This window comes from Plasmodium knowlesi (genome assembly GCF_000006355.2).
Source record: "Plasmodium knowlesi strain H genome assembly, chromosome: 4".
Classification (NCBI taxonomy): Eukaryota; Apicomplexa; class Aconoidasida; order Haemosporida; family Plasmodiidae; genus Plasmodium; species Plasmodium knowlesi.
In genome coordinates this window covers 1,062,003-1,077,027 of record NC_011905.2, presented here as the reverse complement: position 1 = coordinate 1,077,027, position 15,025 = coordinate 1,062,003, and the positions used below count along the sequence as shown (strand labels likewise).

General features: G+C 37.6%; 2 protein-coding genes across 2 annotated transcripts; both read right to left on the bottom strand.

Moving 5' to 3' along the window:
- Window positions 1–73: 73 nt before the first annotated feature.
- PKNH_0423800 (uncharacterized protein) lies at window positions 74–812 on the bottom strand (the record flags this gene model as incomplete). Its single annotated transcript, XM_002260604.1, has 3 exons — window positions 74–133; window positions 251–396; window positions 542–812. 3 exons carry the CDS (start codon window positions 810–812, stop codon window positions 74–76), a joined length of 477 nt encoding a protein of 158 aa, XP_002260640.1.
- Window positions 813–2,756: 1,944 nt separating this feature from the next.
- PKNH_0423700 (SICAvar, type I) lies at window positions 2,757–14,290 on the bottom strand (the record flags this gene model as incomplete). The annotated part of the gene is made up of 12 exons (XM_039113886.1): window positions 2,757–3,185; window positions 3,485–4,138; window positions 4,480–5,181; window positions 6,265–6,900; window positions 7,188–7,829; window positions 8,057–8,163; window positions 8,365–8,914; window positions 9,010–9,648; window positions 9,984–10,565; window positions 10,673–10,770; window positions 11,091–11,961; window positions 14,177–14,290. The coding sequence occupies 12 exons, from the start codon at window positions 14,288–14,290 to the stop codon at window positions 2,757–2,759; spliced, it is 6,024 nt and encodes a 2,007-aa protein (XP_038969498.1).
- Window positions 14,291–15,025: the final 735 nt, after the last annotated feature.

Sequence of the window (15,025 nt, the reverse complement as noted above, 5' to 3'; positions counted from 1 at the left end):
TCCCACTTGTGGCGAATTCCTATGGGGAGGGTTCCTTAAACTCTAAGGAGTGTCTCAAAAAAGGAGCATCTCATCACTCCTTCGTAAGGTGCTTGTTCATGTTTGACTGTCCACAATTAGGACAAATGAAGTTCTGTGTAGAGGGGGTAGGGAGAATAGATTCTTATGTTGATCGGGTTGAGAGAGTACAATGAAGATGCATGTTCGTAAGTGTGAAATTTTTAAATGCACACCACACATAGAGGCCTACCTCCTTTACGAATTTTTGGTCCCTCCCTTTGGATGGAAATATCACCAAGTTGCATTTAACGCATTTGTACTTGAACAAGCCGCTTGATGTGCCTGATCCGTGTGGTCCTTCCTCTGTCGTTTCTTTCCTCCGTTTGTATAGGAGGCCTGCCACAAATTTGAAAATTCATCGCGATGAAGTGGTGAGCAGAAAAATCAAAATGAGGAGGAGGGGTAGTAAAAGTGCAAACAGGTTAACATTAACACTGTCTGACGTTACATGGCTGCCATGTGCAGTTCGCCTTCCCCTAACCTACTAGCGAACCCAGCGCAAGCGTGATGATGGCCAGACCGAAGGGACTCTTAACCTCCCTGGTAGCTTTGGCTATATTCGACTGAACAGCCTCCAAGTAAGTTTCCTCCCTATGGGGATTAAAATTTAAAGACTTTTTTTTCGCCGTCTTTTTTGTATAAGCATTCCTTAACACTTGCGTGCAGATATAGTTACAAGTTCTCTGAATTTTTACTCCCCCTGTTGCGAAAATTGATAAAATACACACGTATGCAAATATGTACATTTTCATTTTTTCCTTCCTCTGGCCTGCTTAACGTTTTTTTTTTTTTTTTTTTTTTAATCCAAGGGGAACGGCCAAATGTGTATGATTGAACGCTCAGTGGCATGTTTATTATCCAGAGCGCATGCCTTACCACCTTCAGGATTTGGCATAGTCACACCTCAGTCATGATATCTTTCTTTCCTTTTAGATCTACACAATTCCCGCTACATTTTATTTTTATTTTTATTACACGTAAAATGATCATACTGGAAGATTGTACAAAAGGGTGATTACATAAATTGCGAAATTGTTAAAAAAAGAAAAAAGGAACGATAAGGGCGAGTTACGCACGGGTATAAGGTACCAATGGAATTTTTCCGTCGGCATGGAACGGGATACTTACGACGGTGCGGAAGAAATCACACAAGTCACTCAGCAAAAAAAAAAAAAAAAAAAAAAAAAAAGAATTACATACAACATTGTGAGTACATTTGAGAATGTCTGTTTAAATCGTCCCATATAAGGAACCTCTCGACGTTATGTAGCACTTCACTCCTTTTTTTTGCTCTGCATTATGTTATGCTTTATTCGATTTCACCTCCAATCGGTTCTACTGGCCGAGCACGAAATGGACAAACTGGTAATGACTAAAATGTACAGTACTTATGTGTGCCGACGTGGAAACCCTGACCTCAGCGGAACAACGGACGATGTTCAATCATGTGAGGGGGGAATCCCTCCATTTGAGTCGCGACTGATAGGAAAACCTTTTGACACATAAAATGAGGCCCCACTCAACTACCCTACGTGTACTGCAACAATCGAGTAGGCTACACTATCTCAAGAAGGTTGTCCAAAAAAATTATTCCACTCTCTTTTCATTTCTGCTAAATTCCTTCATTGCCCCTAATCAGTAATCCATCCATTTTGAATGAAACGTACATAGTCTCTATGTTTAGTAATTTCATTTTTATTTTTTTTTCTCCAACTCGAAGTAGCAGTCCACTGAGGTAAGAACAACACTCCGGGGAGAACTCAATTTTGCATATGAGAAAAGATGAAAAAATATATAACACAGCGATGACGCACGTAGAGATTAACACATTTTCTCCCTTTACATATAAGCTCAGTTTGCAGGGGAGGTAGCGAAGGCCACAGTTGGGGCTCTGCTTTCGGACGGTCGCGAAATGTCCAAATGGACCATCCGAAAAAGAGGGGGAAGTTCAGATCCATGGTCCCCAATGGGGGATATCCGTACCACATGGAAGCACAGAACGATAGAAAAACCTATTTTAGATATTTTAACTTAAAAAAAAAAAAAATAAAATAAATAATGTGACGTAATAGACAAATGGGTTGAAAGCATCCGTCGGATGTACGCACTTGCGTGTATGTCAACATATGCCCATGAAGCCCACGTTAAAAAATGATAGGCGAATTAATATGTTAAACTGAAAAAAATTTCAAAGATAGAAAATTGTAACAGAATAAAAATGAACATTTTTTTAATCTTCACCACCAAAAAAAAAAAAAGTTGCAAACAAAATGAGAAATTAAGGTGGAAGAAAAAATCCTTTTTTTTTCTTATTTTATTTTATTTTTTTTTTTTTTTCCTCTATAGGCTCTCATATTCATGATACATTGAACACATGAGCACATTCAAACAATACAAAAAAAATAAAGAGGACAAAAAAAAAATAATAATAAAAGAAGTTTAAAAAGAATAAGAAATAACATGAATATTCAAACTCCTTATTATGTCTTTTTATCACATAATTAAAAAAGGACAAAAAGGGGTATGAAACCAATATTATCCTTATGACATATTTACTCCAGTCCTAAACCCTGAACCGTGAATCCTAAAACCTAAACCCTAAAACTTAAACCCTAAACCGTTAACCCTAAACCGTTAACCCTAAACCGTTAACCCTAAACCGTTAACCCTAAACCGTGAACCTGAGACCATGAACCTTAAACCAGTAACCCGGAACCTAAACTTGGAACACGTTCCATTGGAACCTGCTCCAAAGGAATACTTTCCATAGGAACCCCTTCCATAAGAACTTCTTCCTTAGGAACCTGTTCTTCTTCCATAAATTCGGATCCCATGAACTCTTGAACCAAAAGTTCCAGAAAATCCTTTTGGTTCAACTGTGTGTCCCCTTTTTGACATTCATCCAACACTTCAAAATGAATTTCAATAATCGTGCGGCGATTCACGGGACCAGAACGTTTCGTTCTCGTTGGAGCAGAACGAGGTTTTCGTTCCTTCACCAATCGATATTCATGTGAACTATCTTGTTGCACATGATCAAGGACTTGTTCCTGTACTGATGGACCAAGAATTTCAGCAGGAGATCTTCTGAAACGTGGTCCTCCTTTACCAAGAGGACCAAAATACTACAAAAAAAAAAAAAAAAAAAAATGAGAGGATATTTTTGTTAAGAAGATTGTGAAATGTTCTTTTTACACATTAAAATTTTTTTTTTCATTTTAACCATTAAAAAAAATTTTTTTTTTCCTTTTAACAATTAATTTTGTCCATTTAAAATTTTTTTTTTTCCTTTTAACCATTAAAAAAATTTTTTTCCTTTTAACCATTAATTTTTTCCATTAGAATTTTTTTTTCCTTTTAACTATTAATTTTGTCCATTAAAATATATATATATATTTTTTTTTATTCTTTTTTTTTATCTTACCTTCCAAAGGTAATAAGCCATAGCAGAAAGGCCAATAGAGACAGGAGCCAAAGGAAGAAAAGGGGTAAGGAGATCCGTAAGAAGGATGGGACAGACTGTATTCTCTAATGTTTTTTCCATATGGTTTTTGTTCGGTTCGTCTTGGAAGATTGATTCCACTTTGGTCTTTACATTGGTATTGCCAATTTGGCAATTATTATAATCGTTTTGTGTGCATACAAAACAAGAATTATTACTACCATTCTTGTCGCACTGAGGTAATACACTCTTCATAATGTTTTCACTTTCATTAAAAGCGTGATTTATGCCCTCATCTACACTACATTTAGGATGTACCTTATACTTTTTTTGTTCTTCTGCCATTTCTTTTAATTGTTTTGCATATTCTTTAAGAAATAAACAACCCATCGTTTGTTCAAACGATGGGCCATTAACAGGGCCCTTCTTTTGGCCGTTGGGACGGCCATAAATGTGCTTCAGTCCTGCAGCAAAAAGTAAACAAGCTGCTTTATTTGTTTTGCTTTGTTTATGGCCAAGTTTACTCCATTCAGTGTCATTATTGCAGTATTTGTGAACGTCCGATTGACTCTGTTCTTTCGTCATATGTTGTATAAGTTCCTTTAAGACGCCCTTGGCGTCACCTTCGATGTTGTTCTGATCATTAAGGAAAAGAGGAAAGAGGAGAAAAAAAAAATATATATGTGTATGTATACACATATGTGTATACATATACATATATACATATATACATATATACATATACACATATACATATATACATATATACATATACATATATACATATATACATATATACATATACATATATACATATATACATATACATATATACATATATACATATACATATATACATATATATACACATAGACATATACATATATACATATATATATATACATATACATATTTACATATACATATGTGTATATATGTATATATAATGTTGTTGTTATTGATATGGGTTCGCTTACCCAAGTCACTGTTCTATTTGGGCCTGTACCTTTTTTAATTTTTCCGTATTGTTTGGCTGCACATTGGAGTTCAGAGCAGAAAGTAGTCATTTTATTTATGGTGGATAATGTTCCACCCACCTTGGATTCTTTATCGAGGAGTTCGTTCATTTGTTTTTGGACTTCTTTTTTGTCGTCGTTAGAAGGGCAATTTTGTCCACTTCGTGGTGACGGTGGTGTTGTACTAATTAAAGAGCTGTCAACACTTAGTTTGCAATTGAAGTCCGAATCTTTTACCCTATCACAAACGAAACAGTTATTATTACTACCACCACTACCAGAGTTTGGACACGAAGTTTTATTATTTGCATTCCAATAAATGAACATTTCTATTATTTTTATCTCATCAATGGGACATTTATCTTGAGACTTTTTAATTATTTGATCTGCATAAAAATTAAGTGCTGCGCACATCATAGATTGTTTAAAAAACTTGTCATCTTCTTTTGCAGTTGGATTCGACTGGCCGTTGTCAATACCTTGAATATTGTTAATGTAGTTTAATCCTGCCGCGATATGATTACATGCTTTTCTTTCAACACTATGTTTATTACCATCACCAAAATCATTGCATGCAGCATTATCGTTCTCCTTTCCATCGGAATCGATCTTCTCGAACATCATCTCCAGTGCTGTTTTGACGTCCTTCTCCCAAAAGTCACACTGTAGAAAAAAAAAAAAAAAGGTTATATATATGTAGTTGCTAGGTTGTGTAGTATCCGGTTGTTGTAGTATCCGGTTGTTGTAGTATCCGGTTGTTGTAGTATCCGGTTGTTGTAGTATCCGGTTGTTGTAGTATCCGGTTGTTGTAGTATCCGGTTGTTGTAGTATCCGGTTGTTGTAGTATCCGGTTGTTGTAGTATCCGGTTGTTGTAGTATCCGGTTGTTGTAGTATCCGGTTGTTGTAGTATCCGGTTGTTGTAGTATCCGGTTGTTGTAGTATCCGGTTGTTGTAGTATCCGGTTGTTGTAGTATCCGGTTGTTGTAGTATCCGGTTGTTGTAGTATCCGGTTGTTGTAGTATCCGGTTGTTGTAGTATCCGGTTGTTGTAGTATCCGGTTGTTGTAGTATCCGGTTGTTGTAGTATCCGGTTGTTGTAGTATCCGGTTGTTGTAGTATCCGGTTGTTGTAGTATCCGGTTGTTGTAGTATCCGGTTGTTGTAGTATCCGGTTGGTTTAATATCCGGTTGGTGCTTAGTATCCAGTTAGATTGTAGTATCCGGTTGATGTAGTATCCGGTTGATGTAGTATCCGGTTGGTGTAGTATTCGGTTGGTGTAGTATCCGGTTGGTGTATAGTATCCGGTTGGTGTATAGTATCCGGTTGGTGTCGTATCCGATCTCTGTCTGCGAGGAGCTTTTCCCCTCCCCCCTTAAAGTAGCTAAACCTAACCATGAAACCTTATTCTTATACCCTGGAACCTTATTCCTATACCTAAATCCTTTACTCTTATACCCTGAAACCTTATTCCAATAACCTTACAACCTTATTCGAACACCCTTACCACCTTATTCTGACACCGCTAAGACCCTATTCTGACACCGCTAAGACCCTATTCTGACACCCCCAAGACCCTATTCTGACACCGCTAAGACCCTATTCTGACACCCCCAAGACCCTATTCTGACACCGCTAAGACCCTATTCTGACACCGCTAAGACCCTATTCTGACACCCGGAATGTGAATTCTTTTTTTTTTTTTTTTCTCTACCCCATCAGTGTTGAGCTGGTTGTGGTAATACTTACCCAACTCTTGTTAGTAGTACCCTGCATGCCGTTTTTGAACCACCTGGGTCCGGCGCATCTAATGTAATCGCATAAGGTTTGCATTTTATTTATGTTTTCAATGACGGTCTTCATGTTTTGCTCATCGACCTTGAGTATTGGGTCCACTTTGGTCTTTACATTGACAGAGGTTTTGTCAATGGTCACATTGCATTTGTCCAAATTTTCATCCCATTTACATTGAATGCACGAACCATTACTGTTCGTGCATTTACCATTAGCAATTAGATCTTCCCGAATTTTGAAAGCCTTCTTAATTCCTGCTTCTATTTCACATTTCGCTTCGTCTTTCATTTTCTTTGCATAAGCATGAAGTAAGAAACAACCCATCGTTCGTCTAAACGATGGGTGTTCCTTCGACAAGATACCACTGTTTCCTGTTGACAGCGAAGCATTCGGTTCGTACAGTTGTTTTAAGGCGGCATGCAAATAATTGCATGCCGTCTTTTCGGGGTTCGTGGCATCCCTAGTACTATTAATCCCATTATCATCCATTTGATTACATCCATTTCCACTAGTGCCGTTACCCCCATCTGTCTTCATTGCTCCTGCCAACTCATCCCACAATGCCTTGACCTCCTCCTTCCAGAATTTTTCCTGTATAGGGTGGTGGTATAATATATATATATATATATATATATATATATATATATATATATATATATATATATATATATATGCATATGTAGGTATATGTAAATACATACATATATTTATGTATACGTCTATACACTTATGTATGTATATATGTATATGTATATGTAACATATGTGTATATATGTATTTATATTCATCCATCCTATGAGAATATATAGAGTGCACATGTACACTGTGCACCATTCTATCGTCTCATAAAGTGGACAATTATATATATGCCCACTTACCTGTCCCTTCCCCTGTCCCTTTTTTTTATGGTACCACTTCGCTATGCAGTTCACGCGATCACATAAGGTGACCCTTTCTTTTATTTCTGATAATGTTGGTTGTATTTTGGTGTTGATGATGGTGGAGTCAGTGTTTAACTTCTCCATCACTTTGGACCATAGTTTATCATCCTTCCCAATTTTAGTACCAAAACACAATCTTTCCTCACACGGCTCACATGAACCAACCTCATTGCCATTATCCTTACACCACTTATTTAGATTATTCTGCTCCTCCCCCTTAAGGAAGGCCTCCTTTATTCCTTTCTCTACAGCACAGCCGTAACCACCCTTTCTCGCATGTTCCTTTAATGTGTGTATAAACGCATTGAGTGCTACACAACGCATGGTAGATTTAAATATTCGGTCATTCAATTTGACCCCCTCAAAAGCGGATCCGTCTTCTTTCTTGATTTGATGTATGTCCTTTAGTGCTTTAACAATAAGTTTGCATGTTGTTTTGCTTACACAATCCGCTGCACCATCATTGGGGCATTGAACGGAATCACACAGACTGTCTGTATCGGTGTCCCTGCCCCCATTGTCAGATACCTTTGTGACAAGGTTGGTGACTTCCTTTTGGACTTCGGTCCACATTTCCTTCTACAATTGAAGAAATATATATATATATATATATATATATATATGCATATGCATTTATGCATATGCATATATGTATACATGTATATGTATATATACACATAGATGTGTATATATGTATGGGTATATTTATTCATCCCATGAAAACATATATACAATAGTGCATGCGCATACACTTCGTATACTAATATATCATATGATAGAGTGGACAATTATATATGTGCCCATACCCTGTCAGTTTGCTGATCCTTGTCTTTTCCCCTGTCTTCAAGCCACTGCTCTCCTGCACATTGTGCACGACCACACAAACTACCCATTTTTTTGCATTGACCACCACCTGCGGGAAGGGAAAGATGTTAAAGGAAAATGAAAGGAAAGGAAGTGGAAAGGTGAAGGGAAAAATAGAAAAAGAAATAAAAAGAAAGGAAGGAGGGGAAGGTGGAATTGGTGATGATAGTAGAATGGTTCGATGGTGGTGATGGTGACGATGGTTGTGCGGGAATTGTGAAGTACGATTGTGTTGGTGGTGTCTACTTACATATGGTCCTCGTTAGAGATTCCACCGTTAAGGAACTACTACTACTACTACTAGCATCCTTATTTTCGTTGAGGAGTGGGTCAATTTTCTTCTTTAACGGCGTTATTTCCAATTCGGTGCTATTTTCTCTAATTGCGCAATTTTTATAGCCCCTAAACCTCTCACACGTAAAACATTTATCATCCCTGCAACCGTTACTTTCCTTAATTTTTGCACTATTCTCAAATGCCTTATCTATCCCTTCCAATACACTCCTTTCCTCTCTACATGGCAATTTTTTCCGCATTTTATCTGCAATGGCATTTAATAGAACACAACGCATCGTTCTTTGGAACGATGCATCAACAGAGTTGTTGCCCTTATCCTCGATGTCGTAGAGATTTCTTAAGCCGGCTGCTATAAGGAGGCAAGCCTCCTTTCCATCCTTATCGTCCTTTATACTGCTGCAGAAAGATTCAACCTTTTTCTTTTTTTCTTCATTAGATGTTGCCTCCTTGAGAGCGCCGCCAAGTGTGGCAGCTTCCTTTTTGACTTCTTCCCATGCATCCTTCTACAGTTAAAGTAAAATATATATATATGTATGTAAGTCTATGTGTATGTACGTACGTAAGTGTATATGTGTAAGTGTAATGATTATTTCCTTACCCAGTCCCTTTTTGTCAGAGGTTGACCACTTTTGCCATTGCTTGCTTGTTTCTGTTTTAACCATCTTTCAGATATGCATTGGACACGATCACATAAGTCCTTCACTTCATTCATTTTATGTGCAGCTGCCACCACAGCGTCATTGTTTTCCTTTACGATGCCCTTCAATTTGTCCTCAACCTTCGAATCTGGGTCAGCGCTTCCATTTGTGTTAATTTTGCAAGTGCTAAGGATGTTTTCATCCCATTTGCAAGGGACACAAGGTCCCTTGGCACCACTGCAATTAGCATTATTACTATCATTACTGAGTTTCTTTCCTAATTCGAAAGCTCTGCTTATCCCTTTTTCAATATTACAAATTGCTTTTTCTTTCATTATTTTTGCATAAGAATGAAGTAAAAAACAACCCATCGCTTGTCTCAACGATTGGTTGTTCTTTAAGACGTCGCCTGTCGGCGACGTCGTATACAGATGCTTTAAGCCGGCATGCAAATATTTGCATGCCGTCTTCTCAGAAGGAGATGCCGTACTTCCATCTTGCAATGTTTTACATTCTTCTTTCTCTGCTGTACCCTTCTGTGTCATTGCTGCGGACAGTTCTGTCCACAGCTGTTGGACATGCGTTGTCCAAAGTTCATCCTGCAAGTAAAGATATATATATATATATATGCATATGCATAAATGCATATGCATATATACATACACATGTATACATACATATGTATATATACATACGTATACATATACATGTATATGTGTATATGTATATATGTATATGTACATATATGCATGAACATATATATGTATACATATATACGTACATTATATACATAGATGTATGTGTATGTATATGTATGTACATATGTAAGTGTATATATGTATGTATACATTTGTCTGCATATATGTATATATATATGTGTATACATGTAACTGCCATTCCTTACCACCCAATCAGGTGTCGTGTGCCCACTTACCTGTCCACTCGTCTTGGTGTCCTTATACCAGTTCACTGCGCATTGTATACGTTCACATAAGGAATTGTCCTTATTGAACTCAGCCAAGGTTTGTTCTATTTTGGGATCCTGCGTTTTTCTGTTGGTGTTGAGCATTGATTCCACTTTAGACTTTACTTTGTCCCCTTTATTTTTGTCAATAGGGCAATCCTTAAGTTTGTCATAGTCGTCAAGGTTGCAAACAATGCAAAGTTCCTTATTTATGCAATGTTGTTCTTTAATGTCGTCTGCTGCGCTAAAAGCTTTTGTTATGCCAGGTTGTATGTCACAATATCCTTTTTGCTTTGCTTGTTCTTTTAATTTTTCAGCATAAGCTTTTAACATAAGACAATGTATAATTTGATCAGATAATTGATGTTTGCCACTTGCCTTTCGGTACATAACTTCTAATTTAGCTGTAATGTGTTTGCAAGCTTCTTTATTTGCACTATTTAGGGAATCGCCCTTGTCGCAATTATCACGTGCGGTGCGACTATTAATATCAGTTCCCCAATTAAAGAGATTGCGCAATTCGTCATTGACATAGTTGTCCCAGAATTTGTCCTACATAGAAAAGTAAGGTATATATATACATATATATATGCACATATATACATATACATATATGTACTTATATGTATATATATATGTACAGTCTTTCCCCTGCTTACGTTGTTGCTCTGCTGTTTCGTCAATTCCCAATGTTTTTCTGCACATTTTAGGCGCTCACAAAATGACTCCTTGCTGCTGTCCTTCATGCATTCCTCAGCTGTAATAAAAAGAAAAAGGGGAAGTTCATGGGATGATGACGCGGTATAAAATGTTGGATTAGTGAATGATGTGGTATTGGATGTTAGATTGGTGGATGAAACAGGAACATGCAGAAAGAGGAATGATAATGAATGTTATAAGAAAGGAAGGAAGGGGGGAAGAGTAGAGAAGAAAAGGGAAGGGGACACGGAAGGAACTCCGTTCCCTGTCCCCTTCCCCCCTTCCTTCTATATTCCCTTCTTTTCTCGTTCTCTCCCTTTTTCATCCGTTCCTCTCTGTGATGAATTGTTGAATTCACTCTTTTCTTTCCCCTCTTACTTAGTTTTGCCTCAGATGCATTCGTTAAATTCTCTATTGCCTTGTCCACTTGGAAAGTACCGTCGCCCTGCACTCCTGATTTCAATGCTTTCCCCAAGTCTTTCTCCGTTAATTTGTATTTACCATCTATATCTGCTAGTAGATCAGCTATACCCAAACCACCAGTTCTGTCCTTCTTGTCATCTTCTTTCATTCCTAAGAAGGATACCATACTGCCTTTATTCTCCTGTAAACTCTGCTCCCTCTTCGCCTGCAATTTATCTGCAGGCGGATTGTTCTTTCGAGTACAATACCTTCCCATTCTTTCCCGCAAAATTCCAACCCTCCATCCCTCCCCCTTGCCCCTCTTTGCGTCCCTCTTTTCCTGTGTCCATTGTTTTATTTTTTCCTGCAGAAGTGCTTTACCAAGCATTAGAGCGATCGGATTCATGCCTTCACATTTATTCATTACGCGCCCACCTGCGTGGGCCTCCAGATGTTTCATTAATTTGGCGTCCACTTCTGATTCCACTGTCCCAACTACTTCCCGCAGTTTACAATGATCTCCATAGATTTCGGACAGGGCCACTGCTCCGACAATACAACGTGCATAAGATTTTGCTGCATCCAACGCTTCAACAGTTGGTTCTGTCTTATCAGTTCCGCTCTCGGGACGGTCCCTTTCTGTTTTTACACCATTAATGAAATACTTTATTTCGGCAACACCCGTGCATAGTACCTTCAGGTAGTGCTGCCTCATATTCCTATCCCCCAGGGACGCCCGCCGTTCCACTTCTCCATCACACATTCGTCCTATTTCATTTGACTCCTGGTCCATCAACCATTTTTTCAAAATCTCCCATGCTTCTAACAAACTCTTTCTCAATTCATCCTACAAGGAGATAAGAAAGAAGACGTGTACGTGAACATAAATAAAATTAGCCACAAATATATTTATAATTAATCACTTTTCTCCATCCTCTATCTTCTTTTCACTATTTTTTCTTTTTTCCCTTTTCCTTGTCCTGTTTCCGCCTTGTCGGCTTAGACGGTAGTTTCCGATTCCTCCTGTCGAGTTGGACAGGGTGTCAAGTTTTCCCCTGCCATCCTGTTAGTGTAGTTTCCGATTTGCCTTCCTGTTTGCGAGGAGTTTTTCCTTCTCCCTCCCCCCCCTCAAAGCAACTAAAGCTAAATCCGGAACCTTATTCCAACACCCTACAACCTTATTCCAACACCCCTACAACCTTATTCCAACACCCCTACAACCTTATTCCAACACCCCTACCAACTTATTCTAACACCCTACAACATTCTTCCTAAATCTTGCAACCTTATTCCTATACCTCTAAAACCTTATTCTAACACCCTAGAACCTTCTTCTTATACCCTAACAACCTTATTCCAACACCCGGAATCTGACTTCTAATACCCCTACAACCATACTCCTAAACCCGGATTCTGAAGTCTGACACCCCTGCAACCTTATTCTAACACCCCCAAAACCTTATTCCAACACCCACAAAATCTTCCTCCTAAAGCCGCAATGTGACTTCTAACACCCCTAAAACCTCCTCATCATCCTCTTCCCACCCACCTCTTTATTTTTTACTTTATTTTATTTATTCTTTCCTTCCGAATCCGGTAAGGTAATGTGCATGCATATTTGCATTTTTTTTTATTTTTTCCTTTTCCGCGAAAGAAGAAAATTTTATCCTATAAAACAAAATAGCAGGCCACATTGCTATCCTCCTACGAAAGAACATTAACCCCGAAGAATGCGAAATCTTACACATATACACCGTAAAATATTATAAATCCCGCAACGTAAATACGAAATCTTACACATATACACCGTAAAATATTATAAATCCCGTAACCTAAAAATACGAAAACTTACACATATACACCGTAAAATATTATAAATCTCGCAACCTAAATATGAAATCATACACATACACCGTAAAATATTATATCCCGCAACCTAAATACGAAATCTTACACATATGCACGGTAAAATATTAAATCCCACAACCTAAATACGAAATCTTACACATGCATCGTAAAATATTAAATCTCGCAACCTAAATGCGAAATGTTACATACACCGTAAAATATTATAAATCCCACAACCTAAAAATACGAAATCTTACACATGTACACCGTAAAATATTATATCCCGCAACCTAAAAACGCGAAATCTTACACATATACACCGTAAAAATATTAAATCCTGCAACCGAAATGTGAAATCTTACACATATATACCGTAAAATATTATAAATCCCACAACCTAAAAATGCGAAATCCTACACATATACACCGTAAAATATTATATCCCGCAACCTAAAAATCCGAAATCTTACACATATACACCGTAAAAATATTATAAATCCCGCAACCTAAATATGAAATTCTACACATATACACCGTAAAAATATTAAATCCTGCAACCTAAAAATCCGAAATCTTACACATATACACCGTAAAATATTATAAATCCCGCAACCTAAAAACGCGAAATCCTACACATATACACCGTAAAATATTATAAATCCCGCAACCTAAAAATACGAAATCTTACAAATACACCTTGAATTCAGAATGCGGTTCACTCCAATTTCTGAATGCAGTACACCCGAAACATATTCATTCAATCCTTCCTTTCTTTTTTTTTTTTTCTTCCTTTTTTTTCATTATTTTCTTTCCCTCATAAAAAATATATTTTATTTTATTTTCTTTCTTGTCAGGCTGGCCTCCAGTTTCCGGTTGAACTGCGTATCCGGTTCTTTCCCCGTTCCGTCTCCGTCTGCTGGAAGTTCATCCTTCACCTTCCCCCTCGAAAAACCTAACCCTAAATCCTATTCCCACAACGAGAGACATCAATCCTATATCATCAAACATTACTCCTGAACCCTAAACCCTAAACTGTGAACCCTAAACCGTGAACCCGAAACCCTGAACCTTGGAGCTTCCTTTTCTTCATCCCTCAAAAATTCCTCTTTTTTCTTCATTTATGACCTTTTTGCTTTTTTTTCTTCTGTGAAGCATTTTCGCCTTCACCCCTCTCTCCTCGTCCCCTTCTTCATTATTCTATTATATCCACTTACCGTAATGTCTTTAGGATTCGTCGGAGGCGAACCCCCATTCTTCAATAATGCCTCTATCCACTTCCCCAACAGTCCACCGCTACTGGCACCCGACCTTGTTGATTCTGATGACATGTTTGTTTATTCTGTTTGTTTCTGCTTGCTTGTTTGTTGTCTTCTACAATTTGTATATATTGTAAAAAATGAAAAAAATGAAAAGAAAAAAATTTTCCTCAAAAAAGAAACAATTTTCTTCCGTCGTCGTATTCGACGTGCCCGTTTCTTTTTCTTCTTTTCCTGTCCGGTTCCCCTAGTTTCTAATAGCCCTGCCATCCGGTTCCTAAAATCCGGTTGGTGCGTACTATCATGTTTAGTTTGTCTGCGAGGAGTTTTTCCTTTCCCCCCCTTTACTCAACTAAAGCTAACCCCGAAAACTTATTCCAACACGCTTACAACCTTATTCCAATAACCCTACAACCTTATTCCTAAACCCGGAATCTGACTTCTAACACTCCTACAACCTTCTTCCTAAACCCGAAATCTAAGTTCTAACACCCCTAAAGCCTTTACTTTCTTCCTTTATTCTTCCTTCTTTATTTCGTTCTTTCATTCTATGCGTTCAATTCTTTTATTTTCCTTCTTCTGTTCGTTCCTTTTTTTTTTTTTTCATTGCCAATAAACAATAATATAAGAAAGAAGGTTTCTTAGGAGGGAAAAAGAAAGAAGATTTAAAGGGAGGAAGAAAAAGAACATTTATGGGGGAAGAAGAAGATTTTAAGGGGAAAGAGGAAGAAGATTTTAAAGGAGGAAAGAAAAAGAAGATTTATAGGGAAGGAGGAAGAAAAAGAAGGTTTTAAAGAGGGAAAAGAA